We start from the raw sequence: 25940 nt of genomic DNA, 5'->3' as shown, positions 1-25940 counted from the left end.
CAGGCTGAGTTTGATGCAAAATCGCGTCTAGCCAGATCCATCAATTCTATGGCTATGTCTGAGGTAGCTACCATGGCTTATGGATCAGAACCGATTTTTAAGCTCATGACCAAAGCCCTGACTCAAACGGTACAGTCAGATATGTTTGAGTTGCCACTGCTCGGACGAATTGTAGGAAGCATGTCCTAAAGAGGCAAACCATTCGGCATGAACCGAATAGGTTACTCTCGTCTAGCATCTGGGGAGCAGATCTCTTCCCAGAAGCTATGGTTAAGGAGGAGTCCCAGTCAGAGGCTACCAGGTTAAACCAGAGCCTTAAGGATCGTTGGGGCCTTTCGGCTAAGAGGAGGCAAGGACCTGACTCCTAAAGGTAAGGGCACAAAAGAAACCCAGGCGTTTCCAACCTTACCAGAAGAAGCAACTACGCTTTCCTCAACAAGTTCCAACAGTACCGTTAGTGCAGACAGCCCAACCCTCCACTTCTAAAGGTCAATCACAGCCAATTTATGTGATATCCCCTCAGCCTCAGCCCTCCACCTCTTACGCCATCTCTCCAGCTTACAATCAAGCCTTCGAGAGTCAAGCTTCTCAGAAGTATGACCGCTCGGGTAAGGGAGGTAGAGGTAAGCGTTCCTTTCGTGGGAGAGGTCGGGAGGCCCCTTTAACAGGGGAAAGCACTTCAGAGGAGGCCGAGGCGGTTACCAGAACCAATGAAGAACTTCAGGTAGGAGGGAGGCTGTTTCACTTTCGCCACCGGTGGAACTTCAGCCAATGGGCTCAGAGCATATGTCAAAGTCTGGGTTGGAGCTGGTTGACGAACCCACCTCCATCCAAGACCTTTCCGTCAACTTCCTTCCAAGGAATTGACAGAGTACGCAGACGATCTCCTTCAAAAAGGAGCTATAGCGAGAGTCAAGAGATTAAAATTTCAAGGTCGCTTGTTCAGCGTGCCAAAGAAAGGCTCACAAAAAAGAAGGGTAATCTTAGACTTGTCCCGCTTAAACTTAGCCATCCGCTGCGACAAGTTCAAGATGCTCACGATCTCACAGGTGCGGACCCTACTTCCCCGTGGGGCCGTCACCACCTCTATCGATCTTACAGACGCTTACTATCATATCCCTATTGCAAGACACTTCCGTCCGTATCTGGGTTTCAAGATAGGAGACCAGACATTCTCCTTCAAAGTAGTTCCATTCGGACTCAACGTGGCACCCAGAGTGTTCACGAAGCTAGCGGAAGTGGTAGTGCAACAAACTCAGATCGCAAGGGATCATGGTAGTAGCGTATCTCGACGATTGGTTGATCTGGGCCCCAACAGTCGAGGAATGCAACAGAGCTACTCTGAAAGTGATTCAGTTCCTGGAATATCTAGGCTTCAAAATAAACAGGACCAAATCAAGACTCACTCCAGAGTCAAACTTTCAGTGGCTGGGCATTCAATGGAATCTAGCATCCCACACTCTGTCGATTCCATCAACCAAAAGGAAAGAAATAGCAAAGTCAGTCAAGCAATTTCTAAGTCACAAACTAGCGTTAAGGAAGCCCAGGAAAGGATCCTGGGTTTCTCTCCAGTTTGCATCAGTGACAAACGTCTTAATGAAAGCCAAACTGAAAGACCTAACCAGAATCTGGCGCTCGCGAGCAAACGTCAGGTCCAGGGGACAAAAACTATCCTCAGTGCTCTGATTCTAAAGAATCGACTTCGGCCTGGGCGAGAGTCAAGAATTTATCAATGTCAGTACCCCTTCAGTTCCCTCCACCAGGGGTCACCATCCACACAGACGCGTCCTTAAGCGGCTGGGGTGGAGGGTATTCCCAGGTCAAAAAGGTTCAAGGGACTTGGTCACCTCAGTTCCGTCAGTTCCATATAAACGTACTGGAGGCAATGGCAGTGTTCTTGATCTCTAAAAAGGTTACGCCCACCCAAGTACTCCCACATAAAGCTAGTCCTGGACAGCGCAGTGGTAGTACATTGTATAAACAGAGGAGGCTCCAAGTCACGGCATCTAAATCACGTCATGATAGCCATCTTCTCCCTGGCAGACAAGTTCAGTTGGCATCTTTCCTCCACTCACATAGCTGGAGTAAGAAACGTCATAGCAGACGCCTATCCCGATCAGTACCCCTAGAGTCCGGAATGGTCACTGGACAACAGCTTCGTTCCAATGGATCCTTCAAAGAGTCCCAGGGCTACAGGTGGACCTCTTCGCATCACAAGCGAACCACAAACTACCGTGTTATGTAGCCCCCAAACCTGGACCCTCTGGCCTATGCCACGGACGCCCTGGCTCTAGACTGGAACAACTGGGAGAAGATTTACGTCTTCCCTCCAGTGAATCTCCTCATGAAATTATTGAACAAACTCAGGACATTCAAGGGTCAAGTGGCTCTAGTAGCCCCAGACTGGCCGAAGAGCAACTGGTATCCTCTAATTTTGGAGCTGGGCCTTCGTCCTCTTCAGATCCCCAGTCCCAAGCTCTCCCAGTCAGTGCAAATGAAGACTGTGCGCTTCCTCAGGGATTCTCAAAACCCTAACTTTATGGATTTCATGAAGTTTGCGGCAAAAAGAGATGCGAATATTGACCCTCAGAATATTCTATCTTAGAATCCGATAAAAGGGATTCGACTTTGAGGCAGTATGATGCTGCTGTCAAAAAAGTTAGCAACCTTCCTGAGAGATTCGGATATTAAAGAATCATGACAGTTAATTCAGCTATATCCTTTTTCAGATCCTATTTGAAAAAGGTTTAGCAGCTAGCACGATTACGACAAACAATTGTCAGCTTTGAAAAAGATATTTCAATTTGGATTTAACATAGACTTGACGGATTCCTACTTCTCGTCTATTCCTAAGGCATGTGCTAGGCTTAGGCCTTCTGTTAGGGCCTACGTCAGTTTCATGGTTCTTAAACGATGTCCTAAAACTGGCTTTCCGAAACCGATAATGACACATGCTCGTTTATAATGCTCTTAAGAAAAACCCTATTCTTATTAAGCTTAGCTTCAGGAGCAAGAATTTCAGAACTGTCGGCTCTATCCAGAGACCCGGGTCCATATCAGTTCCTTCCCACAGGAGAAGTCCTACTTTCTCCGGAACGTAGCTTTTTAGCAAAGAATGAAGATCCTTTGATGAGGTGGGAACCTTGGAAGGTACTACCCCTTCCACAAGATGTATCTCTTTGCCCAGTTACAACCTTACGAGCCTTTCTGTCTAGGACCTCCTCATCTTCGTCGGGTCCCTCTTTAGGAGGGAAAAAAAGGTGGAACTTTATCCATTAAAGGCATCAGGCAACAAATCCTGTACTTTAATTAAGCAAGCCAATCCTGACTCTTTCCCGAAAGCACATGATGTCAGGGCAGTAGCCACCTCAATTAATTATTTCCAACACATGAACTTCGATGAGTTGAAAAAGTATACTGGATGGAAATCGCCGACAGTGTTCAACGTCACTACCTTAAGTCCTTGGAAGCTCTGAAATTCCCAGCAGTAGCAGCGGGTAACATAGTTTCCCCTGACTCTAGCTAGTTTTGTAGTAGAAGATTCAGTCCTCCTTTCTACCTGCCTCACCCAAAAGTTCGTCTATTCCTACCTGGTTCATTTGCATTCACCTTGTGTCTTAGCTGCTTTTGTGATAGTGTAGTGGGTGCCCCTTATTGTCTGGTTAGGGACACTCACAAATGATTTAATAAACATTGATCTCATGGATGTTTCCCCTTATTTTTATGCTAGGGGATACATCATATTATAATGATTACGGGTTTTGTATATTAAGTCATATACATTCTTTTATATATTATTATTGTTGATTGTTTTTATTAATTGCTATTATACTTTTGATACATGCTGTTACACAGATAACATTGATACATGTAAATAATTTTACCTGTACATATGTAATTACCTTATGTTAACAAACATGATTAGATTTATGGGTAATTTAAGCATATTTCTATTTTTATACCCCTGTGTATATGTATCTTTTAGCAATTATAGTCTATTCATATATATTTTATCTTTTATTTGAGACCTATTCTGATTTATTTTATTTTTATTCTCATTTTATTATTTTTATTTTTTGTTTACAATCTTGTGCTATTTCTCTGGTACGATTTCGCGCAGCGACACGAGCTGAGCCCAGCAAAAGGGATTTTGACGTAAGGAAAAATCTATTTCTGGGCGATTGGCTCGTGTCGCCAGCGAAATCCCACCCTACCCATCCCTTCGCCCAAGATTGCTGCTAACTTCAGGATGGCCACCAGAGGCGCAGCAGTCGGCAGCATGGGTATGGAGTAGTAGTAGTACGAGCTGCTCACTCTGTGGTCGGCTCCCTCTTGGAGGGATTTTGTAGTGGGAGATTTCTATTGGCATTTGGCTCGTGGTAGTGGTCTCACTCGCCTAGTGTTCATACCGACACCCTCCTGGAGGTGAGCGAGTCAGTTATACTGACCTTTTCTTCTTTATTTTATTTATTCTCTGGTATGTGTTAGTACATTTACCCTAGAAATAATAGATTAAAGGATATTTCGCTGGCGACACGAGCCAATCGCCCAGAAATAGATTTTTCCTTACGTCAAAATCCCTTTTTACATAATACTGTAGTTTCTTTGTCATATCATGATTCACATCCTTATAGTAATACAGATCATTTACTTTCAGAATTATTTGAGTCTATTAGGTTTCCATATGTTATTCAGGCTGTCCCTTGTTTAATTTTTATTTTTCAATCTTCCATTACAAAGGACCCCCACTTACTCATGATTAGGCAACCACGAATTCAGTTCTTCACAGATTTTTTGGCAACACATTTTTTCAATAAATTGCAGAAAATTCTGTAATTCATAGACTTTTTTGTAAAAAAAAAAAATTAAAAATAAACTGATTACTGTACTGTATTTTCATGTTATTTTTGTGACTAAATACATTTTTTATCATAAAAAATGTATTTAGTCACATAAGTAACATAATAATAGGCAGTTTCAAGCATTTTTAGAGGGGTATTTGGCGTTCCAGCTATTAAAATACACAGTTATAAGCATTTTTAGAGGGGTTCCAATATATTGCAGATGTTTTGGTATCTACAGGTGGTTGTGGTGCCTTAACCCCCATGAATACAGGGTCCACTATAAATATGATATTGTTATGATACAATAAAGTTTCATACATACTTACCTGGCAGATATATACATAGCTAAGACTCCGTCGTCCCCGACAGAAATTCAAATTTCGCGCCACTCGCTACAGGTAGGTCAGGTGATCTACCGGCCTGCCCTGGGCGGCAGGACTAGGAACCATCCCCGTTTTCTATCATATTTTCTCTCTTCCACCTGTCTCCTGCGGGGAGGCTGGGTGGGCCTTTAATTGTATATGCAGGCCAGGTAAGTATGTATGAAACTTATTGTATCATAACAATATCATTTTCATACAATCAACTTACCTGTCAGATATATACATAGCTGATTGGCACCCTTCGGTGGAGGGTAAGAGACAGCTACTATATGGAATAGACAGGTAAACAACATATGTTGTAGGTATAAATAAAACCTTGGTTCCTACCTGATAGGTGGTAGACTTCGTGGGTGTTTGCCCAGTAGTCTGCATCACCTCAAGAAACTTTAGCGAGATATATGATCTATGGCCAAGAGTTCTTGTGGGTCTGCGATGGGGTCTTATCCCGCTTACTCGGCAGAGCCTAAAAGGACTTTGTCAATGGGTGCTGATCCACTTATATGACAATACACCTTATGAAGGAGCACACAAACCAATCCCGACCACCTGATCCTAACCATATGTTAGAAACTAATGGATTGTTCTGAGTTATCCCCGAACTCGTCACAACAACCGTAACTCAAAACCACTACGCACACATACATAATTTCAAAAAAAAAATTATACTCATCTAATTAGATATGACAAGATTCTCTTACTGAACAACATAGACGGCCGCCCGTGCTAAACCAAGTCCTCCATTGTTCGAAGAGACTCCAGACCATATCCAAAAAGAAGAAAAGTATATACATTTAAGGATTGGTGTCGGCTCCCGTACCCAGAATCGTATCCGCCGATACGAAAGGACCTAGAGAAAAACACTTCTCATATGTCACACGAACGTCTTTCAAGTAATGAGATGCAAATACTGAGTTGCATCTCCAAAATGTCGTATCTATGATGTTTTTAAGCGACATATTCTTATGAAACGAGAGAGACGTCGCTACAGCTCTCACTTCATGAGCTTTAACTCTCAACAGTTGTAACTGTTCGTCAGGACAGACCTTATGAGCGTCTGTAATGACGTTTCTCACAAAGAATGCCAGCGCATTCTTGGACATCAGTCTTGTGGGGTCTTTTACGCGCACCAAAGACCTTGTCTAGAGCCTCCCATCTGATGCTTTCTCTGAAGGTAGAACTTCAGAGCTTCCCCTTCACAGGGCATAGAGACCTCTCTGCTTCTCTGCCTACGAGACTCGATATGCCTTTGACTTCGAATGACTTAGGCCAGGGATTCGTGGGATTCTCGTTTTAGCTAAAACAGGGCGGGTCTTAAACGAGCAAATAGCTGAGTCTCCCTTGAATCCTACTTTATCCTGCAGAGCATGTAATTCACTAATTCTCTTTGCCGTAGCTAAGATAATAGGAATAGGCATTTTCTGGTGATGTCTCTAAACGATGCGAGATGTGAGGAGGTTCGAATCTTTCAGATGAAAGAAACTTGAGGACTACGTCTAGGTTCCAGTTCGGAGTACCGGTTCCTTCGACTTTGAAGTCTCAAATGACCTTATGAGATCGTGGAGATCTTTATTATCTGCCAGATCTAATCCTCTATCCTGAAGACAGCAGAGAGCATACTTCTGTATCCCTTTATTGTGGATACAGCTAGATGAGATTTTTCTCTCAGGAATAGCAGGAAATCAGCAATTTCCGCTATAGAGGTAGTGGAGGAGGACAACTTCTTGGATCTACACCACCTTCTAAAAACCTCCCACTTCGATTGGTATACTTTCGTAGTGGAGGGTTCTGCGTGCTCTCGCGATCGCGCTTTGCGCCACTTCGCGAGAAAAGCCTCTCGCTCTGACAAGTCTTTCGATAGTCGAAAGGCAGTCAGAGCGAGAGCGGGAGGTTTTGATGGTACCTCTTAAGTGTGGTTGTCTGAGAAGATCCGTCCTTCTTGGTAGGGATCTTGGAAACGTCTACGATCCACTCTACCACCTCCGTGAACCAATCTTGGGTCGGCCAAAAGGGGGCTATTAACGTCATCCTCGTCTCCTTTGACGCCACAAACTTTTTCATTACTAATCCCAGGATTTTGAATGGGGGAAAAGCTCATATACGTCTACTCGAGACCAATTTAACAGGAAGGCGTCTACCATAAGTGCTCTTGGATCTTCCACGACCGAGCAAAAGACTGGCAGCCTTTTGGAAATGAATGTGGCGAAGAGATCCACATGAGGTGTCCCCCCACGCGACCAGAGATCTAGACACACTTCCTCGTGTAGGGTCCACTCTGTATGAAGGACCTGGTTCCTCCTGCTGAGTCTGTCCGCCCTCACATTCTTTACTCCCTGTACGAAACCTTGTCAGAAGGGAGATGTTCCTGTGAGACGTCCAAAGCAATAGGTCTCTCGTCAGTTCGTAAAGGAACGAGGAGCGAGTCCCTCCCTGTTTTCGAATGTAGGCAAGTGCGGTGGTGTTGTCCCGTTTACTTGCACTACTTTGTTTGACACCAGAGGTTCTAGACTCTTCAAAGCCAGATGCACGGCGAAGAGCTCTTTGCAGTTTATGTGCCAAGTCACCTGCGCTGGTTCCCATGGTGCCTGACACCTCTTCTGAGCCTAATGTCGCTCCCCAACCTTTCTCCGACGCGTCGGAGTACAACACTAGGTCTGGGTTCTGTGTTTTTAGAGAGATCCCTTTGTTCTCTTCCAGAGGGGGCAACCACCATTCCTGGTGCGATCTTATCTCCACTGGAATGGGAAATACGTCCGAAAGCTGTCCGGTTTTCCAGCTCCAAGACTTCTTGAGGAAGAATTGAAGCGGACGTAAATGCAGTCTTCCTAGTGGGAAGAACTGTTTCGAGCGAGGGAAGGGTCCCTAGAAGGCTCAACCATTCCCTCGCTGACGTATGTTCCTTCCCTAAGAAGAGAGAGACTATCCGCAAACCTTTTGCGATTCTCTCTTGCGAAGGAAATACTCGAAAACCCCGAGAATCCATCCGAATCCCCAGATAGACTAGGTCCTGTCTGGGGGTCAGCTGAGACTTCTCGAGGTTCACGAGCAATCCCAACGCTTTGATCAAATCTAGAGTTAACTTTAGGTCCGCCAAGCACTGTCTCTCTGATCTGGCCCTGATGAGCCAGTCGTCCAGATACAGAGAGATATTTACTCCTTTGAGGTGAAGAAACCTCGCCACATTCTTCATCAGGCTTGTGAAGACCTGAGGAGCTGTGACAGGCCGAAACACAAGGCTCTGAACTGAAAGATCCTTCCCACCCGTCATGAAACGGAGGTACAAAATTCTTTCGATGGAAGTGTGGATCGGTAACGTGAAAGTAGGCGTCCTGGAGATCTAGAGACACCATCCAATCTCCTTTGTCAGTATGACGCATAAGTCGTGACTGAGTGACTGAAGCGAAGTCAACTCCATGGAGAACTTCTCCTTCTGAACAAATTTGTGGTTCAGAGAGCTGACGTCCAGTACTGGTCTCCAGCCTCCCGAGGCTTTCGCAACCAGAAAAAGGCGATTGTAAAACCCCGGGGAGTTTTGATCCAGTACTAGTTCTATCGCTCTCTTGTCCCACATTTGTTCTACCATCGATCGAAGAGTATCCCTCAGCACAGGATCCTTGTACTTGGCTGATAGTTCCCTTGGTATTGACGTTAGGGAGGAGTGTTCAGGAAAGGGATACGATATCCCTTCCTTATGATAGCCAATGAAGACGCGTCTGCGTTTATCAGTGTCCAGGCCTCCACAAATCCCAGAGCCTGGCACCTACTGGTGCTTGGAGGAGAGAAGCTTCATTTTCCCTTTTTAAAGGGACGAAAGGCAGACCTACCTCTCTTCTCCGGAGCCTTCCTTCTTGCGGGAGGGGTCTGGAGGTCGGACCACCTCGAAAGGGCTGAACTGATGTACTAGGTCCTTTCTTGTCAGATGCAGAAGCAGGCTTCTTCTTCCTTGCTGACTGCGTCAGAAGATCCTGAGTCGCCTTCTCAGTTAAAGAATGAGCAATGTCCTTCACTAACTGAGAAGGGAACAAAAAGTCAGACAAGGCGAATACAGTACTTCTGCCCTCTGAGCGTGTGAGACTGCCTTGGTTAAGAAGGCCCCATATACAGTCCTCTTCTTTAGAAGACCTGCTCCAAACAATGAGGAGATTTCAAAAGAGCCATCCTGTACCGCTTTGTCTATACAAGACAATATGCATAACAGGGCTTCAGGTTCGATTCCTTCCGAATCATGGGCTTTCTTGGACATCACCCCAAGGGACCAATCTAAGAAGTTGAAAACTTCCAATACATGAAAGAGTCCCTTGAGGAGATGGTCCAGTTCAGAAATTCCCCACGTAATTCGTGCCGAATTGAGACCTTGTCGACGTGAAGCGTCAACTAAGGTCGAAAAGTCTGCTTCCGACGTAGACGGGAGAGCAATACCCATATTCTCTCCCGTCTGATACCAAATGCCTCTTTTACCAGCTAATCTCGCTGGAGGCATGCAGAAGACTGTTCTCACTAAGTCTTTCTTAGACTTCATCCATGAGTCTAAGGATTGTAAGGCCCTCTTCATAGAAATGGTGGGCTTCATTTGAGAAAAGACGAAGGCTTTCTTCGTCTTAGCACTCGAAAAGAGAGAGCGCGGAGAAGGAGGAGCGGCAGGAGTCAACTCGTCTCCATACTCCTCAAGAAGCAAGGCAGTCAAAACCTTATAGTTCGACAGTCCTTCTCTTCCCTGATATTCATCATCCGAGTTTTCTTCAACTCGGGATCTAAATGAGTCTCCGCTCCCCTTTCCGTACGTTTCCTCTTCTGGAGGAGACAAACTCCTAATAGGAGAGGGGCTAAGGGAATGATAATCTTTCCTCTTTCCCGCTTTAATAGCCTTGGAAGGCGCCACAAGCTCAGGCTTCTCTTGATAATTAGAAGACGCTTCCCGCTTGGATGACGCTTATCCCGTTCGCCAAGCGTCTGGCTGACGCTCTCGCTTCCTTACTTGGCTGCTACAGTCTTGATGACGCCTCTCGCCTGGAAGACGCTCCGCTCTCCAAAGGCGTCCTACTTGGCGTCAAAATATTGGTCGGAGCGTCACGTCTACCCAACAGTTTTTCAATGACGCTTCTGTCTAAAAGACGTCTTACGTCTCTCTGGCGTTACGAAACTTTCGTAAGCAACCGTTCTCGCTCTCGAACCCGAAGCTTCTGTAAGATGTTTAGAAGTTTCACGTCTGCATGACGCTTCTCGTTTAGCAGGGGAGAGAGGACGAGACTTCTTGATTGGAAGCGCCACGTCCTTCCTACGAGGCGCTAAAACTCCCACTAGAGAGGACAGTTGCTCTTGAACTGCCATAATTATTCTCCTTGACGCTTCTCCCACGTCCACTGCATGACGCCTTTCGTCTCACTCGGGGGAGAAGTAGGGGGGAAAGGGTACTTCTGCGTACTCGTCAGGTGACGCTGACTTGCCACCTTCGCCTTGCTTAATAGAAGAGGGAGCGTCATCTGAGAAACGCTCTGGGCTCGAATCTATTTCGGGTTCTTTCATATGACGCTTCAGAGGTCTCGACAAGTTCGACTCCTTCCACCCTCGTTAGGTGAGGGAGAGGGAGAGGACGAGAAACACTCACGAAGACCGCTTTTCCTATAGCGCCCTTGAGCAGCCTGCCACGAAGCAGAGCTAGCGAAGGGACGTCTGACCGTTGGGGATTCCCCACGACCTCCCCTTAAGGCTTTCGACTTTCCTTCTCCTCTGGGCATGGGAGCTTGGAAGAGGTCTAGGCCTGGGAGCGTCGCAGGGACGATCAAACCGCCCCCCCTCACAACACTGGGAGAAACTCACTTCACTGTAATGCTCAACTTTCACTAGCCTTAACCTTGCAAGGGTCCGCCATCTTGGGTTGACTTCATGTCTCTAATCGTGAGCTTTCCAGATTGGCGATTTCCGAGGCCGATTCTGAAAGTACACTTTGGAGAATGAATACATAGGGAGAATCTAAATCAGTAGGATTAGAATTATCAGTAAAAGGCTCAATAGGCCTTGACTCACACCTTTCAGACGTCTAACCCTATCCCTCTCTAACTTCTTCAAATAAGAAGTCAAAGTCTTCCACTCTTCTGCATTTAATCCCTCGCATTCCTTACAAGTATTATTAGCAGAACACTGAAACCCCCTACATTTACGGCATACAGTGTGAGGATCAACCGAAGCTTTCGGTATCCTCACCCTGCAGCCTACGTTCACACAGCCATTTCTCAACACTCACATTTGTGAATTCAGACGATAACTTGAAGAAAAATCCAAAAAAGCAATTCCAAAAACAGTCCACAGTAGCGAATGCCAAAACACGATCCAGATACGTCACCAAAAAGCCGAGAAACGATGATCAAAGGATGAAATATGAATCTAAGTCAGGAGGTAATAGCAACAATGTTGATACCACCGGCGACAGAGAAAATATGATAGAAAACGGGGATGGTTCCTAGTCCTGCCGCCCAGGGCAGGCCGGTAGATCACCTGACCTACCTGTAGCGAGTAGCGCGAAATTTGAATTTCTGTCGGGGACGACGGAGTCTTAGCTATGTATATATCTGACAGGTAAGTTGATTGTATGAAAACCAACTGTAATGGATACTGTTCCTAAATATCTGAAAGCTTAAACCTTATAGACCCTTAATGGACGGATACCATCATTTGAGTAATAACTGGTTTTGAGTGGTGGGCAGATTAACTCATGGTGAGTATCAATATTACGCGCCATCGATTTGTAGGAATTGGACGGGAAAGAGGTTCCATTACTTCAGTGGCCTATAAATTTACTAATGGCAACTTTTAGACTGGTTTGGCTCAGTGTTTGTGGGCATCTCAAGAGTCAGGTGTGTTCTTGACTTGAAGGTATGTTGTGCCTCTCTCTACGATGTCTTTTTATACATTTGTTCATAAATATACCCAGGGGTTACTGCTGGTTTTAGTTCTTATCTTTTATGATAGTATGTCAGTTGTAATTGTAAGTTTACAAAGAAATATTAGAAAAAACATTTAGTATAATCCAAAAAGGTTACTGCATCTTCATTCTCAGTAGATTTAGTAAATACTTTACAACAAATATACTCAGAATTTCTTACTGATTTTAGTTCTTACCTGTTATATTGTGTGGCTGTAATTATAATTTTACAAAATAAAATAAAATAAATTATTAAAAAACCTGTATAATATGTTGTAAATACTAGTCATGTGGCAAGTAGGGAGAATTTTTTTAAATTTTTTTTTCTTACACCATGTGTATTTGCATATCTTCCTCTTTCCATTGATGTGCTTTTTCTTAAATTGGCTGACCTCAAAGTCTACCCAATCTGGGGTGCTGCATATTGTTCTTTTATTCCAGCTCTTAAGGCTTAACCCTCACAGTCAGCACTAATTTATGCTAATGCATACACTCAGGGCTACATTTAAGGATAGCCAATTAGAAAAAAAAACTCATCAATGGAAAGTGGAAGATATGCATATGCTCTGGTATAAAAAAAAAATTTGAAAAAATTTCTGTACCTTCCACAGGAAGTTGAATGTGAATACTACATATTTCCCAACCAGTGTGGGCGTCTTTTCCTTAAGACAGTTGTAAAAATATGCTAATTTTACCAAGTTACAAGTGTTTTTCTAATATATATATATATATATATATATATATATATATATATATATTATATATATATATATATTTACATATATGTTTTTTTTATTTTGTCAAATTATAATTACTGCTCAGACAATATTATAACAGATAAGAACTAAAATCAGCAGACAATCTTATAACAGATTAGAACTAAAATCAGGAACAAATTCTGAATACATCATACATATTCATTGTAAATTATTTACAATGCACCCTTGAATGAAAAGTTGGGACACCATTCCCCTTTACCACCTCAAGCAAGACTGAATCTCTCTCACCTCACTCTGACTCTTGTAAAACCATCTGAAAAGATGCCAATGGTCATAAATGGCAATTCGAACATTTTTCCAGCAAAATTCATTCAAATTCAGTGGTACCAAATTTTGAACATACATATGTATATATATATACTGTAAAACTATATGTAAACATATATGTATGTTACCCATCCACAAAGGGTTAATCCTTTCTTCATCTAATTTTACTTCACCCTATGTTCAATCTATCCTCAAAACATCTGTTTTATTTAAATCTACCTTGAGTTCCATATCTCTAAATATTATAAGAAACATTTTATGGAGCAAGCTTTGTAAACCTTGATGTGTTACTAATCAAAACAGCATCATATGCATATTCTAAATCTGTCAAGTTTCTATAGTTACTCCAATCTAAATCTTATCCTCCACCTCCAACCACTATTTCATTATTCGTCAAGAACTCATCTACACTAACTATGTTTACACTTCATTTGCGGATAATTTCAATCAGTTTTACATAAAGACCTTAGAAAATACTGGTCTGTCAAAAGTCCTTTTGTCATTGACAAAGGCTATCAGAAAAGAATTTTTAAATTATATACACTGCTGCATAAAAAGCCTTAACACAAATAGTAAATTTCTGCAATTCCTTCATTTTGAAAACCAGCCAGTTTACTTTTACTACAACTAACATGAGTCCAATTACCTCTGCTGTTACCATAGTTAGTCAGGTCATCTTTCTTTACGTATTACAATATGCTACAAAAATTCTATCAACGTCAAACTGCCTAAAAAAAGTATTATCACTTTTATATTAGGATATTATAAAGAATTTAAGGAAGAAGTCCAGGCATTGGAGCCAACGTGATCACTCAGTGTACAGTGAGTACATGTACTATTTAGTTCTTGAAGTGCAGAACTGTCCAACTTCTTAACGATTTACTCACTCTCTAATGGGAAACCTTTTAAATGAATATGCTGTCATTAACATAAATTTTACAATGTCTTCAGGGAGTAGAAACTTAGTAGTAATTGTACTCACACTTGTTCTTCAACACCCCCTTCGTAGATGCAGCATCATTCTCATCATTACCTATTGTACGCTCCCCAATCATGGACTCTCTTTCGAGTCTTTCCGTCAGGTTCTCTACTTTCTCTTGCACTGGAATGATAATGATAAATTTAAGCTAAACAAAAAGTATGAAACTTACGACCAAATACCCTTAAAAGTACCTCTGATAAAGAAAAGCATTATAAGTCTGCCAATAAATTTGCAAGCTGTTAGATAGGTTGACCAAAGTACCAACCACCCATCTAGTTACTACCACTGAAAGAAACAGAATCCTTTCCAGTCTGGTCAGACAGTCTGATGTTGGGACCCTAACTCTGAGTACGGCCTTCCCTTTGCCCACATACCTCAAAGTCTCGCATATTCTTTACCCACACTTTATCTTTCCCTGTATGTCAAACAATTAATTACTACAATTTTCTTTTCCTTTCCTCAACAAAATTCCTAGATTGTGAGGCATAAAACTACAAATTAATCAGACACACCAATCCCAGCTTACAAAAATTGGTTTTATAAGGAAAGGCGTATGGAATTTGTAAAAAGAGAACAACTAAAAAATTAGGCAGTTCTCCAAAAAATGGACCCAAGTACCTGGCAGCTTTCAAATAGGCAAGATGTGAGAAGAATACAGGCAGTCCCCAGCTTACGACAGGGGTTTCGTTCTTGAGATGCACCGTAGACTGAAAATCGCCGTAAGCCGAAAAATCATCAAAAATCCTAAGAAAACCTTACTTTTAATGTTTTGGGAGTATATTAAAAAATATGTAAACGGCATTTTTATTGCATTTTTCACAAAAACCTTCAAATATTGGTTATTTTGCATTTTTGGAATCGTATTTCTTCTGTAAGATTGGCGTCATAAGCGGCGTAACCCTGGAACATGCGCTGTAAACCTGGAAATCATTTCTGATGTATATAATTGAAAAGCACCGTAACCTCAGAACGTCGTAAGCCAGGGACTGGCTGTTTCTGTAAAATTAAATATGAGGCAAGCTCATTAAAAATGAACACTATGAATGTGGGAACAATGATGGCAAAAAGCAGGAATGTAACAACATTTGTCACCTTCAAGAAGTAAGGGATACAGGAGCTGGCACAAAAAACATAGGCAGTGCCATGTAGAAATATTAGTTTAGGTAGAATGGCAGTAAGATCAAGACCACCGAGATAGAAGGCCTGTTCGAAGTGACGTCGTGACGTGATGACGTCAACCGTGGTGGTCCGACTCTCCGAGGCTGGCGAGTGACTGGTGACTCACTCGACTCGATCTTCCTTCCTTTACATCACTTGGACACAAGGTGTTTTTGTGGTTCCATTGTTTTATTTATGAACTGGAACATAAAACTTACATGGCACAATGAGGTAGCGAGCCATGGATACGTCTTGTGTTGTTTACTGGACGAACTTACTGTGGTAAGCAGATAAATTCAGCAATAAGTTCACTACAACAGGTACATACTAGCCTACCTATTTGACTTTTGTCTCTGGATGACTTTCGACTGCACAATAAATACAGTCATTTGCATTTTAGGTACGAGTTGTGAGCAACAAGGTCAGGTGCAATATAAAGAAAGACTGGTTTAGCCTACATTGAATTTTAGTAGGAATTCATGTAAGCCCATGCTTAGCAGAGTCAACTATAGGCTAGCGTAAGTCAAAGAACTCCCAGTGTAGCCTATACCAAACAACACCCAGTTTAGCCTGTGTCCAACAACTCCCAGAGTAGCCTATGTCAAACAACTCCCAGTTCTGGGCTTATAAAGCTTTGGAAAAACAATTTAAATGTCTTAATAGGGAAGACTAATAATGGTAGCAGTAGTCAGGTAAGGCAAGCCGCATATTAAAAGAGTTACCAACAAGCAAAAACAAAGGGCAAACATATCTAAGAAGTAAATATAACAAAGTTAAACCTATGTACAGCAAGTGCAGAGAAACCCCAGAAGAAATTTAGCAAAGCATGCTGTAGCCTATTTTTATGTGGTAAAGAACATTATTGCAATTTTTGGAGCAAGGGCCTGGGTCAGGTAAGAAGATTGCAAACATGATACCTAACTGTGTGATAGAACCTTCAGACAAGGTACTCAGAGTTACATTAGCACACACATAGAAGTTATAGGCTCATCGCAACTTGAGTACAGTATAGTGATGGGAAAATAGGCAAGTTACCATTGACAGTAGTAAAAGGTAAGGGACAAACCTTTTGGGCCTAGAGGGGTTAAGGTGCATAAATTTAGACTGCCATAGTATTCTAAGGGTTACAGATTCAAAACAGGAGCCTACATTAGAAATTTCAATAACCTAACCTAACCTATCCTCATTGCATTGCTAGGTTTTTTAAGTGATCATTTATACCCGTAAAATATTAAAAGACCGTGTTTCTTCTTCCACAGGTAAAACTTGAGTACAGATTAATGAAATATCATACTGTAAGCCACAATGCCCTACCTACCTAACTGCACAGTACATGCATTTTTCATGTCGCTGAAGTACGTCACTGGTGATATCAAGATTCCTATGAATATCATTATGCAGATATTCATTAACTCCAGAGAACTGATACTCCTGAATGTATTTCTAAATCTGAAATAGCATTGCTGTTATTTTCTGATGTACATTAAGAGTAAATGCAAATCATTACTACCGAATGACAAAATAATGATACCGATGGTGGCTGAAATTCACTTAAAACCACAATTTCATTATAAAGGCAGAACTATTGCCAGTTCAGCCTTTGACAGTAGTGAAGTTGCAACAAGTGCATTTGATTTTATGCTGAGCAGGTAAACTGAGATGTTGTTTTAAACATTTTATGTTACATTCTTTCTCATATTTTTATATGATTTTTTAAATGATTTTTGAAACAAAAATCACTCATTGAAATGAAGCCAAAATAGTAACAAATATCGTATTCAAATTGAATGATTTTTAAAAAATTTAGTTTCTTCCCCTATATTCAAATAAGTTGTACAAATAAGTTGTACAAATTAACACTAAACGCATAAAAGCTGATGTTCTGCACTGCGCACTGAAAAAAATAATTGTGGGCTTAGAAAAAATAGTTTTCACCATGTTTTGCATTGTAACATCATAATGCTATCATTGGGAAAGCAATGTCATATTATGCTAGCACTCCACAACCGTCTATATATAGTGTATCCCCACCCATTTCAGAGTAACAAACCCCTTTTATTGTGTATGTTTCAGTAAATTTGCTAAAATGTATCAGGAATAATTGGCTTGGCCAGAAAGTTATAAATAAAATATGAAGTTCCCTCAGTTCTCTTTTTTTTATGTAAATAATTTGAAAAACGAAATTCATTATGCACCATTCAGCCCTTTGAAAAACTTAATGATATAGATGTTTACTCTTTGAACATTCATATAAACTGTCATTAAAAGCGTTATCTTCCTACACCTCTGAGAAAAAAAATGTTCATTTAGTTTACAAATATTCAATGAGTATCTCATTCAAGCTTTACTAACTCTTGGGAAAAATCACTGTGCCTTTTTATTCAGGATGCAGAATGTCAAATTTTACATGTGGGCAATCGTGAATGTAAACGTTCAAAGGTAAAGGGTTAAATAATAAATATGCTACTCAATTAGTAATGAAGGTTAAAGTACAGAAAAATATAGAAAAATTAATATGGGTTTCTACTAGCGTTTTATTGAATAATTGTTGCTCCAAAGAAAATTAACTATATTGTAGCCAACCAACAAAATCTTTACTAAAAAGAGAAAGTTAGAAAATTTACCTACCAAATAATGACTATGTAAGAGAATTATTTCATTCACATATCGTAGAATGAACCATGCTTTTTTTTGTGATGTAAACCAATGCACTGCCGTCTTGTAATTTGACAATTAATGTATAAATATTTTTTTTAATAACTATAAACATGTTTGTTCTTTGGTATACACAATACACTGTATTGTAACTAAATCAATTGTTTTTGTTCAGCATTTTATATTAATCTCCTAACTTGTGTTTCGAGTGAGTATTATTTGGTCTACACTAATTAGTGTAGGCAAGAAAAATAAGGAAATTAATAACTGGCAAACCAAAAAATGGTCGATTTTGGTGAGGTTTTGTTTACATTTCCTTTGTCTGGCAGCGTAGTCAGTGCTAGCAGCTCAGTCCATCCTTGCTTACGTCACAAAACATCGAACAGGCCTTGTATCTTGGTGGTCTTGGTAAGATACAAGAAAACAAAGCAGGTATCAAATACCTGTACTAATGATGAGGGGTCATAAGGATGATATTGTTATGATACAATGAAGTTTGTTCATACTTACCTGGCAGATATATATATAGCTGTATTTTCTGAAGTCCGACAGAATTTAAAAAAAACTTCCGACCACACGCAGTGGTCGCCAGGTGGTTAGTACCCATTCCCGCCGCTGGGAGGCGGGTATCAGGAACCATTCCCATTTTCTATTCATAATTTTTATTTCCACTGACCCCTGAGGGGAGGTGGGTGGGTACTTGATTATATATATCTGCCAGGTAAGTATGAACAAACTTTATTGTATCATTACAATATCATTTTGTTCATGAAACTTACCTGTCAGATATATATATAGCTGAATCCCACCGTTGGAGGTGGGAAGGGACAGAATAGAAGGATTTTGGGAAACAAATGCATGCAGATGATTTACATCTTGGTTCCACCTGTTAGCATAGCCGACTTCGTGATTACTGTCACCCAAGTCTGCTTCTGCTTTACTAGAGTTGCCAGCGAGGTAGAGACCTATAAAGCTGGTGCACTCCAGATGATCTGTCAACGGGGGCGTGACCACAATGTGACTAGACCATATTGACCATACCATGAGGGCTAAGAAGTAAAATAAATATATATATATAAATATATATATCACCACCTGACCAACCTAGCCAAAGTTAAGGTGTGTTAACTAAGGCTTAAGAGTTAAGAAGTCACCATTGTCGGCGACTCAACAACTAAATTAAGAGCTCTTCCTAACCATTTTCTACAGGATAAGATGAGTGGTACTTCTTGCCCCCAAGATTGTGTCTGCAGACACGTATGGCCCTAGCGAGCAGCAGATCTCATATGCCATCTTCACATCTCGCAGGGAGTGTGAAGTATACACAGAGTTGCTTCGCTAAAACATGGTACTCAGGATGTTGCTGAGTGCCATGCTCTGTTGAAATGCTTCCGAGGCCGCGCCCTCACCTCGTGAGCATTCAGATAAAAAGATTTCAAATCTTTGTGCAAACACAATGAAGGAGCATTTTTGAAAGAACTCCTTAACACTAAAGCCAGGGTGTTCTTCGATATGGGCAAGTCTGGTCTTTTCCGGAACACTGCAGATTGCCCGAATGACTTCGACTTTCTTGAGTTTTATGTAGATAAAACTTGAGAGACCTGACAGGGCACAGGACTCTCTCTGGCTCCTGCCCACTAACTTGTGCCATCCTTGCTTCCAAGCTCCTGGCCCAAGGACAAAACGGGTTTCCATTCTTAGGCCACAACGAAAGGCTTAGAGAGCACACCGCCTTGTGTTCTCTAAAGCCAAAACTTGTAACGATGGCTTAAAATCTAACTAACCCTCTTTGTCGTATCTAGGGTGGTTAGAAGAAGGCCTTCCTGATCACATGCAAGAAGTTAACAGGTAGGAGAGGTTCGAATGCTTTGACACCAAGAACTTCAGACTACGTCTAAGTTCCATATTGAAAGCTTCGATCTGGACATGCACAGTCAGTCCGTCTGTACTAAAGTCAGGTGACCGACCAGTTGACCAGTCAGACGAATCAAGGACAGCAAGGCTGTACTGAAGACCATAAGGCACTATTCTTCGCTGAAGGATGAGTGTCTGGACTGCCTGGGCGATTCAATCTAAGCAAACCTTGGGGGGTGTATCAACGCAACCCAATGTCGTCAGCGAATCAACTCCTGACTCGAGCTTCTGGTGCCAGGAGAAAGGAGCAAGGAGCAAAAAGGCGATTCAGTCCCGAAGGAAGAATGCCTGACAGTCCAACCTGGTCTCATGTTACACGATCATCGGGGGTGTATAAACGCAACCGACTTCGTCAACAAGAAACTCAGGGCTACTATATGTCGCCGGATCTCGCACGAGTGTCTGACTCCGAGAAAACAGGTGAGACAAAAAGTAGATGGTGAGCGAGTTTCGAGATTCCACAGAACTCAAAGATCGTGAAGGGCTTTGTTGTTTGACAGACGCAAATCTCTGAGCCCAAAAGCCGTCAACAACATATTTGCGTATTCTTTAATCGTTGTGACTGCCAGCTTATCCCATTCTTCAGACGGAAATGGAAGACGGTAATCTTATTCCTGTCAACATCTCGATAGTCTGAACGTTGTCAGACTCAGAGCGGAGAGGTTATAGGTACCTTTCAAGTTAGAGTAGACCGACTCTCTCGGAAAAGGTCCTTGGAAAGTGAACTAGGAAGGATATGTGACCTCTGTGAATCCAGGATCCTGAAGGCCAACATGGGGCGATCAGCGTCATTGTCGCTCCCTGTGACGTCATAAATCCTCTTATTACATTTCCTAAGCGATTGAAAAAGGGGAAAAGAGACTAAACATCCATCCCCGTTTAATATCATAGGATGGCGTTTAATGGTACCGATCCCGGATCGAGAAAAAGGGAGCAGAGAAGAAGAAGCCTCTTCGTCCTCAACATATCGAAGAGAAGAATGAAAGGGCGTCCCTAAAGTCTCCACAACTCTCAACTTACTTCTAAAGAAAGATTCCACTCGGAAGTCAAAAGTTGCTGCTGTCGATCGAGACGATTCGTACGGACTTTTGCAATCCTGTAACGAACCTCTAGAGGATCGTTACATTCTACGCCTGTTGTTATAATAGGCTCTTTCTCGTAAACTCGAGCAGGGACCGAGAGAAGATACTTCTTAAGATATGAGAGAGCTGTGGAATATCAGAGTTGATGTGGACCACTGGTTTCAAAAACTCGTTTCGAGGACTGGAGGGACGACCGAATTGCATTTACTTCTTTCAGATTAAGATCCAGGACATCTGAAACACTATCCAGATGTCCGGCACTTTCTTTCTATCATGACGCACTGAGAGATGTTCAGAATCATTCCTAGATCTTGAATAATATTTCAGTTTCCTGGTAGGAAAAAACTGTGGTCTGAATTGCAGTCTATTCGGGGAAACAAACTTCTTCAGGAAGAAAATGGTCCCCAGCAAGCTCATCCATTCCCTCCCCGAGTATGCTTACTTCCCTAATAAGGCTGCGCTTTGCCTAAGCAGGAGAGCATATAAAAGATTTTTGACGTAAGGAAAAATCTATTTCTGGGCGATTGGCTCGTGTCGCCAGCGAAATATCCTTTAATCTATTATTTTCTAGGGTAAATGTACTAACACATACCAGAGAATAAATAAAATAAAGAAAAAGGTCAGTATAACTGACTCGCTCACCCTCCAGGAGGGTGTCGGTATGAACACTAGGCGAGTGAGACCACAACCACGAGCCAAATGCCAATAGAAATCTCCCACTACCAAATCCCTCCAAGAGGGGAGCCGACCCACAGGGTGAGCAGCTCGTACTACTACTACTCCATCCCATGCTGTCGACTGCTGCGCCCCTGGTGGCCATCCTGAAGTTAGCAGACAATCTTGGCGAAGGGATGGGTAGGGTGGGATTTCGCTGGCGACACGAGCCAATCGCCCAGAAATAGATTTTTCCTTACGTCAAAATCCCTTTTCTGGGCTCAGCTCGTGTCGCTGCGCGAAATCGTACCAGAAAAGAAAAATTAGCACAAGATTGTAAAACAAAAGTAATAAATTAAAATAATCATAGGTCCCAAATAAAATAAAGAAAAATTAAAAAAAAAAAGAATATAATTGCTAAAAAAAGATACAAATACACAGTGATACAAGTAACAATATGCTTAAATTACCCTTAATTCTGAAAAACATGTTTCTTAAAACATAAGGTAATTTACATATGTACAGAGGTAAATTGGCTTACATGTAACAGAATGGTATCTGTGTAAAGGCATGTATCAAAATATAATAGCAATTCAAACAATCAAATTAATCAACAATGATAATATATATATAAGGAATGTATATGACTTAATATACAAAACCCGTAACCATTATAAATGAGATGTATCCCCTAGCATAAAAATAAGGGGGTAACATCCATGAGATCAATATGCATAATCATCTGTGAGTGTCCCTAGCACAAAAAAAAATAAGGGGCACTCACTACCACCTTATTAAAAAGCAGCTAAGCACAAGGTGAATGTAAAAGAACACTGTAGGAATAGACGAACCGTTGGGTGAGGCAGGTAGAAAGGAGGACTGAATCTTCTACTACAAATTAACTAGAGTCAGGGGAAACTATGTTTCCCGTGCTACTGCTGAAAATTTCAGAGCTTCCAAGGACTTAAGGTAATGGCTTTGTTTGAACACTGTCGGCGATTTCCATCCGGTATATTTTTTTGAAACTCATCAAAGTTCTGTGTTGGAAATAATTAATTTGAGGTGGCTACTGCCCTGACATCATGTGCTTTTTGGGGAAAGAGTCAGGATTGGCTTGTTTGATAAAGTACAGGATTTGTTGCCTGATGCCTTTAATGGATAAAGTTCCACCTTTTTCCCTCTTAAAGAGGGGCCCCGATGAGGATGAGGGAGGTCCTGGATAGAAAGGTCTTGTAAGGCTGAAAACCTGGACAAAGGGATACATCTTGTGGAAGAGGTAAAACTTTCCAAGGTTCCCACCTCATCAAAGGTATCTTCATTTTTTGCCAAAAAGCTACGTTCCGGAGAAAGTAGTACTTCCCCTGGTGGGAAGGAATTGAATATGATCCGGATCTCTGGACAAAGCCGACAGTTCTGAAATTTCTTGCTCCTGAAGCCAAGCTTAATAAAAAATAGGGTTTTCCTTAGGAGCATCATAAACGAGCATTGTGTGCATTATCTGGTTTTCGGAAGCCAGTTTTAGAACATCGTTTAAGAAACCATGAAACTGACGTAGGCCTCACAGAAGGCCTAAGTCTAGCACATGCCTTAGGAATAGACGAGAATGTAGGTATCCGTCAAGTCTATGTTAAATCCAAATTGAAATATCTTTTTCAAGGCTGACTTGTTTGTCGTAATCGTGCTAGCTGCTAAACCTTTTTCAAATAAGGATCTGAAGAAGGATATAGCTGAATTAACTGTCATGATTCTGATATCTGACTCTCTCAGGAAGTTGCTAACTTTTTGACAGCAGCATCATACTGCCTCAAAGTTGAATCCCTTTTATCGGATTCCAAGAAGAGAATATTCTGAGGGTCAATATTCGCATCTCTTTTAGCCGCAAACTTCATGAAATCCATAAAGTTAGGGTTTTGAGAATCCCTGAGGAAGCGAACACAGTCTTCGTTTGTACTGACTGGGAGAGCTTGGGACTGGGGGATGGATCCGAAGGGACGAAGGCCCAGTTCCAGAATCAGGGGGTACCAAATGCTCTTCGGCCAGTCTGGGGCTACTAGAGCCACTTGACCCTTGAAATGTCCTGAGTTTGTCAATACTTTCATAAGGAGATTCACTGGAGGGAAGACGTAAATCTTCCCCCAGTTTTGTTCCAGTCTAGAGCATAGGGCGTCCAGTGGCGTAAGCCAGAGGGTCCAGGTTGGGGGCTACATAACACGGTAGTTTTGTGGTTCGCTTGGGATGCGAATAGGTCCACCTGAAGCCAATGGGACTCTTTGAAGGATCCATTGGAACGAACTGTCGTCTAGTGACCATTCCGACTCTAGGGGTACTGATCGGGATAGGGGCGTCTGCTATGACGTTTCTGACTCCAGCTATGTGGGTGGAGGAAAGATGCCAACTGAATTTGTCTGCCAGGGAGAAGATGGCTATCATGACGGTAGATTTAGATGACGTGACTTGGAGCCTCCTCGTTTATGCAATGTACTACCACTGCGCTGTCCAGGACTAGCTTTATGTGGGAGAGGTACTTTGGTGGGAGTAATCTTTTCAGAGTCAAGAATACTGCCATTGCCTCCACCCCCCCCAAGTACGTTTATGTGAAACTGACGGAACTGAGGTGACCAAATCCCTTGAACCTTTTTGACTTGGGAGTACCCTCCCAGCCGCTTAAGGACGCGTCTGTGTGGGATGGTGATCCCTGGTGGAGGGAACTGAAGGGGTACTGACACTGATAGATTCTTGACTTTTGCCCGCCCACGGTCGAAGCCGATTCTTTAGAATCAGAGGCACTGAGGATAGCTTGTGCCCTGGACCTGACATTTGCTCGTGAGCGCCAGATCCTGGTTAGGTCTTTTAATTTGGCTTTCATCAAGATGTTTTCGTTTACTGATGCAAACTGGAGAGAGCCGAGGATCCTTTCCTGAGCTCTCCTGGATGCCAGTTTGTGATTCAGAAATTGCCTGACTGACTTCGCTATTTCTTTCCTTTTGGTAGATGGAATCGACAGAGTGTGTGAGGATAGATTCCATTGAATGCCTAGCCACTGAAAGTTTGACTCTGGAGTGAGTCTCGACTTGGATTTGTTTATCTTGAATCCTAGATATTCTAGGAACTGGATCACTTTCAGTGGTGGCCTTGTTGCATTCTTCGACTGATGGGGCCCAGATCAACCAATCGTCGAGATACGCCACTACCATAATCCCTTGCGCTCTGAGCTGTTGTACTACTACTTCCGCTAGCTTCGTGAACACCCTGGGTGCCACGTTGAGCCCGAATGGAACTACCTGTTGAGGAGAATGTCTGGTCTCCTATCTTGAATCCCAGATATGGCGGACGGAAGTGTCTTGCAATAGGGATATGATAGTAGGCGTCTGTAGATCGATAGGAGGTGGTGACGGCCCCACGGGGAAAGAAGTAAGGTCCGCACCTGTGAGATCGTGAGCATCTTGACTTGTCGCAGCGGATGGCTAAGTTTTAAGCGGGACAAGTCTAAGATTACTCTTCTTTTGTTTTGAGCCTTTCTTTGGCACGCTGAACAAGCGACCTTGAAATTTTAACCTCTTGACTTTGGCTATAGCTCCTTTCTGAAGGAGGTCCTCTGCGTATTCTGTCAATTCTTTGGAAGGAAGTTGACGGAAATAAGGTCTGGCTGGAGGTGGGTTCGTCAACCAGCTCCAACCCAGCCCTTTTGACACTATGCTCTGAGCCCACTGGCTGAAGTTTCCACCGGTGGCGAAAGTGAAACAGCCTCCCTCCTACCTGAAGTTCTTCATTGGTTCTTGTAACCAACACCTCGGCCTCCTCTGAAGTGCTTTCCCCTATTGAAGGGTCTCCCGATCCCTCTTCCACTGAAAGGACCGCTTACCTCTGCCTCCCTTGCCCGATGCGCGCGGGTTCATACTTCTGAGAAGCTTGACTCTCGAAGGCTTGATTGTAAGCTGGAGAGTGGCATATGAGGTGGAGGGTTGAGGCTGAGGGGATATCACATAAATAGGTTTTTAAAAGTGTGATTGACCTTTAGACGTGGAGGGTTGGGCTGTCTGCACTAACGGCACAGCTGGAACTTGCTGGGGGAAGCGCGGTTGTTTCTTTTGGTAAGGTTGGAAAACGTCTGGGTTTTTCCTTTGTCCCTTACCTTTAGGTGTCAGGTCTTGCCTCCTCCTAGCCGTAAGACCCCAACGGTCTTTAAGGCTCTGGTTCAACCTCGTAGCCTCTGCCTGTACTTCCTTAACCATGGCCTCTGGGAAGAGATCTGCGCCCCACCAGATGTTGGAAGAGAGTAACCTATTCGGTTCGTGACGATGGTTGC

General features: G+C 42.5%; 1 protein-coding gene across 5 annotated transcripts in view; it reads right to left on the bottom strand.

The window, feature by feature from the left end:
• The window catches only part of LOC135219151 (WD repeat-containing protein 37-like), a 280381-nt gene that overhangs the window by 137282 nt on the left and 117159 nt on the right, over positions 1-25940 (bottom strand). For 3 of the 5 annotated variants that reach the window (XR_010315383.1, XM_064255663.1, XM_064255664.1), the window contains one exon: positions 14172-14291. The exons of the other annotated variants lie outside the window; for them this stretch is intronic. Coding sequence is in view for 2 of the 3 variants with exons in the window: in XM_064255663.1 (XP_064111733.1) it covers positions 14172-14291 (120 nt within the window). In the remaining variant the exon portion in view is untranslated. The remainder of the gene's footprint in view (positions 1-14171; positions 14292-25940) is intronic. 5 annotated transcript variants of the gene reach the window in all.

The sequence above is a fragment of the Macrobrachium nipponense genome, chromosome 1 (genome assembly GCF_015104395.2).
Source record: "Macrobrachium nipponense isolate FS-2020 chromosome 1, ASM1510439v2, whole genome shotgun sequence".
In the NCBI taxonomy this organism is placed as follows: Eukaryota; Metazoa; Arthropoda; class Malacostraca; order Decapoda; family Palaemonidae; genus Macrobrachium; species Macrobrachium nipponense.
The sequence above is the reverse complement of the archived record's forward strand: the minus strand, read 5'-3'. Positions and strand labels throughout refer to the sequence as shown.